The 6,000-nt window shown below is 37.4% G+C and overlaps 1 protein-coding gene across 2 annotated transcripts in view; it reads right to left on the bottom strand.

Annotated features, from left to right (window-relative positions):
- Nucleotides 1-247: 247 nt before the first annotated feature.
- LOC121317487 (exostosin-1-like) overlaps nt 248-6,000 on the bottom strand; it is a 338,142-nt gene continuing 332,389 nt past the window's right edge. For both annotated transcript variants that reach the window (XM_041253479.1, XM_041253480.1), the window contains 2 exons: nt 3,920-4,091; nt 248-870 (listed from right to left, as the gene is read on the bottom strand). In XM_041253479.1, the coding sequence (XP_041109413.1) occupies nt 685-870; nt 3,920-4,091 (358 nt within the window). In that variant the 3' untranslated portion in view covers nt 248-684. The remainder of the gene's footprint in view (nt 871-3,919; nt 4,092-6,000) is intronic.

The following is a 6,000-nucleotide window of genomic DNA, read 5'->3' as shown; positions in this document are numbered from 1 at the left end:
CGCACACCACATTTCGGACGACTGCAATGTTGAATTCAAAATATGCTAAAAGTACTACATCAAGAAAAGACCATTTCAAGATCTCTCTCTCTCTCTCTCTCTCTCTCTCTCTCTCTCTTATCTCCTCTCTATCACTATAGAGATCTCTATATATATATATATATAATATATAAATCGATATATATATATATCATAAAACCAACAGATACAACAGAGCCTTAAAGTATGTCTACATGTCGCAGAAGGAATGTGATTGATATCTACTGTTTTCTCCTTGGTTACACTAAAGACAGTTTCAAGTCATCTTGCCCTTGTACAATCTTTTTCCTAAAGAGGCCTGTCTAGCAGCATTGGACTGAAGTCCACTCCCAAAATGAACATATTGCATATTGATGTATGAGTTCCTTATTGGACACCACAGGTCCACGATATTCCTGACTCTCTTCATTAAAATATGGTTATTGGTATTGATGTTTAATCTATAATAAAAAGTTTAATTCATTGGCACATGTTAAAAGATGCCACAAATTGTGATTCTTTACAGTCCCAGCAAGAATAGGTAAAATAGCCTGGTGTTGCATAATAACCATGATTTATAAGTCAAGTCTGTCTGTACGATGTCAGACTTTCGTTGGCTTGAAAACGTCCTTTCATTGATTTACTGAATATTCAACCAGTCCTCTTTTATAGTCTCTCAATGTCCCTGTATTTCTTTCTCAGGATGGACACCTGGTCTTTGAAGAGGACTGGGTCCAGCCTCATTTGTGAATGGAGCAGAGGCATGAACCCGAACCAGCTGCTGAAGGAGTTCATGCAGGTCTGTCGCTGGGCAAAGTGGTCTGGGTCAGCCCAACGTGAGGTCGTGGAGCCCTGTAGAGAAGCCAGAAGCAATTACAGATATCGAATTAGCAACGATCATATTACGCCACGACGAAAACAAATACACTAAGACTGGATATTGACTGAAATTCACTAAGCATTAATGAACGCTTTATTGTTGAACGTGTCATTTGCATTTATTTTTCCAATAAACAAAAGTATGACATCTCCTCTTTTTACAACATTATCACTAAAGCCACTTCATAACATTTACACATTTTAATTTGTACAAAGGAGAATGAATCCCACGTAGTAAACATGTCTTTTCAGTCACAGTTTTTCATTACGTATTTGCAGTTGCAACAAACCATGCATCATCCAAAAAGGAAACACAGAGCGAAACAAGCTATTTTATTGGTTGGTTGGTTGCTTATTTGTTTTATTTTACTTTAATTCTGCAGATTAAGATTTTTCAACTGCAACGCTATCGATGAACTGCAACTTTGTAGTACTAAATCACTTCCAATTGGAGATCCTATATGCTCTGCTTTTCAGTTAATTAAATGCATGGAAATCAATATTTCTACCCTAATGATTCCACATCAAAATGAATGTCTACATCTAATATGAGATTTCTTTTCAATTCCGAGGATCAAATTCCTGCCTTATGTACACCCCAAATTTTCATTTAACTCTAATTTGCCTTTTAGATGTGTTTTACGAAGTTCCCAATGCTATATAATGCCAGACTACGCTTTACAATGATTTTATTAAATAGGCAGTAGGGGTTGCTACAGGAATTATATAACTAAAGAGAGTAAATAAATAAGTGTCCCTATTGCCTCAGCAATTAAGACATTAATCAACACTCAGATCTGCAATCATCAGTCTACCCTCATCCCAGTGATCGATCAGGTCCTGCACACTGTCCAACTAGTTGCAGCCAGCTAGCCAATATGAATCAGGGGTATGCTTTATTTTATGGGTCGACTCAAACTGAATGCTATACAGGGCAACCATCACTCCTCTATATATTTATATTTATATTTCAAACTAGGACACCCAGCAGCGAGATATGTGATGAAACAGGAAATGAATCCAATAAAAGACAAGGTGATATTTGTGTACATATGTGGAGCAACATACATGCTGTGTAACATAATCTGTCCTTGAAAGGCTACAGAAACAAACAACTGAAGAAAAACAATGTTGACAGATGAGTAAAAAAAAGTTACAAAAAAATGCTAGCTTTTGTTATCCAATGTAAATTGTGGTTGTATTTAATTTCACAGAATACATTATATCAAAATAACAAATGAATGTGACTCAACCTAGCGTCACTGAGTTGTTGGTGGTATTTAGCCCTAGCAATCATTTATTTAGCATGTGGGTTTTCCTTTTGCTGGACCCAGTTCCTGCAGAAGGCCATGTGATAAAATGTTAGGATTTTTGTCCCTCATCTTAGCACTGCCTCCTAGAGGTTTGTTCGCTAGCCTGTTTTAATTCCGGTGAGATCCAGCTGGAAATGAGGGGGCTGGCATTCAGAAGGACAGATGAATCCTGGCTATCTTGATAAATTGCAGCAGGGAGACAAAGTAGCCTTTGCCAAATAGCTTGGACTATGTCAAATACATTGAGAAATAGATTGTTCCCTTGTGTTCATCATTCAAGATACTATATTGTCCATTGTATTAGTATATCTCATAGCCCTTCTCCACTGACACATTTGACCCATGAGGGTTCGGTACAGTACGGGTGGTTTTCCATTGGCTATTTGTCAAAACGAGCGAGAACCAAACCGTGAAACTCCAGCCTCACAAGACATCTGAATCCGGCTGCGAGCCAAGCCGAGCCAGGATAAGGATTACCAAATGACAAGTTAAGGATTTACGTCATTATGTTGAGTCAGTCAGTACACTCCACAAAGACAGACATGCCAGGCAGTGAGTGTGACGAAAGAATTTCAGCCTTGGGACGCTGAGGAAGTGCAGACTAGTTTCTCTGTGGGCAGATAGAAGTGTCAGGAAGATCTGGAGTCGTGTGTCAGAAATGAGAAAGTTTATCCCCCGAATTTCTGACAATTTGAAGCAAATGGATACAAACTGCAGGTATGGTACACTTAACAACACTCAAAAACACAATATTCTACCAAATTTCTCATCTTTGACCTTTATTATATTAATATAAAGAAAAAAATGCAGAAAATAAAACAATTCTAAACTTACTTACTGAAATGTGGTAAATCAAAATACAGCTGTACCATACATACTAACTCTCGTTGTGCTCGCACAGCTTCTTTTATTAAACACCCAAATAAAAAACTCTAGAAAAAAAAAAAAAAAAAAAATCCTTAAAACAGGATATCTTTGGAAAATAGTGTTTTTAAAACCTTATTTTTTCCCCTTCAACAGAACTAATTGAACTTTATTGATATACTCAGTAAAATTTGTGGATTATAAAGAAATTCTTGAATATATTTACAAAATATAGCGATACAAGATACAGCTGTACCATTAGTCTATTCATTTTTGAACACCATTTGGTTGCGCACTGAGTTAATAACAATAATTAATAATAACTGTCATTCGTTATGTGTGACATCAGTAGCACGGCTCGGCTCTGCAGTGGAAAAACAACCCAGGCTCTCCTTAACTGCACCACGAGGGCTCGGTACGGGCACGGCACGGCTCGGTTGCACAGCGGAAGAGAGGTATGTGTCCTGTCTACAATCCTGTGTTGTATGCGATTATTATGAATAAAGAAGCTGATGTATGCTCTGGTATCATTTGTTGCACAAGCCCTAGACTTTTGCACAAACACATGATCACATAAAACAAATATTCATGGGTTTGTGTATTTATCCTAACACAGTTGTTTTAATATCTTGCCATATTGCCACCCAGCCCAGTCTGTGCAGTCGATAACAAACCTTGGAAGTCAACTGTATTATTTAGCTCAGGCCGCATTAGATCCATTTTGACTGAAGCATGCCTACAGGATGCAGGACTGCATTACATGCTTCTAGACGGTAAGCAGTCATTTCCAATTAGCTGCCTGGACCGCTCCTTGAAAGCACTGTCATCAATATCTACAAGATTACCTGCTGCATCATCGTCTCCTTGTACTGCTTCTTCTGGGTCACTTTGATGGGAGGGAGTTTGGTGACTGCAGACACCAGGAAATTCATGAGGATGTCCTCACAGTTGGCCATACGGTCAACCATACTGTGAAGGCTGGTTGGTATGTAGTGAGTGTACAGGTAGTGATAATACCTAGTGGCAACAGAAAAAAATAGGTTTAACATTTTGGGTAAATTACAACTCTTTGTAGAATAAAACAATTGGAACAATGCAAAACTAACAAGAAACATAAGAACATAAGAACATAAGAAAGTTTACAAACGAGAGGAGGCCATTCGGCCCATCTTGCTCGTTTGGTTGTTAGTAGCTTATTGATCCCAAAATCTCATCAAGCAGCTTCTTGAAGGATCCCAGGGTGTCAGCTTCAACAACATTACTGGGGAGTTGATTCCAGACCCTCACAATTCTCTGTGTAAAAAAGTGTCTCCTATTTTCTGTTCTGAATGCCCCTTTTTCTAAACTCCATTTGTGACCCCTGGTCCTTGTTTCTTTTTTCAGGCTGAAAAAGTCCCTTGCGTCGACACTGTCAATACCTTTTAGAATTTTGAATGCTTGAATTAGGTCGCCACGTAGTCTTCTTTGTTCAAGACTGAACAGATTCAATTCTTTTAGCCTGTCTGCATATGACATGCCTTTTAAGCCCGGAATAATTCTGGTCGCTCTTCTTTGCACTCTTTCTAGAGCAGCAATATCTTTTTTATAGCGAGGTGACCAGAACTGCACACAATATTCAAGATGAGATCTTACAAGTGCATTGTACAGTTTTAACATTACTTCCCTTGATTTAAATTCAACACTTTTCACAATGTATCCGAGTATCTTGTTAGCCTTTTTTATAGCTTCCCCACATTGCCTAGATGAAGACATTTCTGAGTCAACAAAAACTCCTAGGTCTTTTGTTGGGCAGTGCAGCAGCATTTATACCTTGCTAGTTTTATATTATTTTATTTCTTTATGAAAATGTGTCTTTGCTTTTGCACTTACTTCAAAAATCATACAGAGCATTCCAAGGCATCGTGGATTGTCATACGTTGAAGGTTATAATTCTATGAGTTGACTTTTTCTTTTTTACATGCCTTAAAAGTATGTTATGTCCACATCTTCTCTCAACATGTCTTTTGTATATCTTTAACCACTGTCCTGTTCACTGCTGAAAGTTTGTCAATTACTACATTTTTTTCATTTGAGGGATAGTAAGGGTGTGGCAGAGCAAAGCTCTGCCCTTTTTAAATTGGCAGGGATGGGGTTAATTTCCCCTACCTGCCTGGGTTTATTATGTTCAGGTGGCTGGGGTTGATTAGTTGATTAGGTTAATTAAAGATCAATCAGCGCCCAGCCACCTGACATAAAAGGAGGCCTCTGCTTCTCATTTGGGAAGAGGGAGCTGAGGAAGCAGGTTGGTGTTTGTGGTTTTTTTGTATTTGTGAATCCAGTGAAGGCATTGCCCAGCCTGGAAACCTTAATTTTGCAAGTTTTGTTTTTATATTGCTTTATTTGTGTTTAAATCCCTTTATTTTGCCTTTGTGCATGTTTATTTTGTGTTTATTTATAATGAAATAGTTATTTTTTTGAACTGTCTGTCTCTGGGCCTCTATACACTCACCAGCCTGCCACAAAGGGATAATAGCTTTTTAAAATGGTTTTCAGCTATTACTTTTAAGCATAAACATATCAAATAAACAGTGGATTATTTTAAAGACTAGTTTCTATTTTCTGACTAGTTTCACAGACCCAAACTACCAATACTCTTGGACTACCTTATCAAAGTTAACACCAGGTAAGCTAAAATTAGTGCTAATTCAGGACTTAAGTTTTTATATCTTTTACAATTAAATTTGATATTTCTTGTACAGTTTAGAAAAAGTAAAGGTTAAATCATGTATGTTCTAATGCCTTTTACTTCAGTGGAGTGAAAATCTAATCAAAAGTCAATATCATGAGAGACCCAGTTGATAAATAAAAGGGAGTCTTTTGACTGAATAATAAAAAAGCATCTATCTTTCTTGCAGAATGCAATAAGTACTTCCAAAAAAAAATAAAT

Source organism: Polyodon spathula, chromosome 6 (genome assembly GCF_017654505.1).
Source record: "Polyodon spathula isolate WHYD16114869_AA chromosome 6, ASM1765450v1, whole genome shotgun sequence".
Lineage (NCBI taxonomy): Eukaryota > Metazoa > Chordata > Actinopteri > Acipenseriformes > Polyodontidae > Polyodon > Polyodon spathula.
The sequence above is the reverse complement of the archived record's forward strand: the minus strand, read 5'-3'. Positions and strand labels throughout refer to the sequence as shown.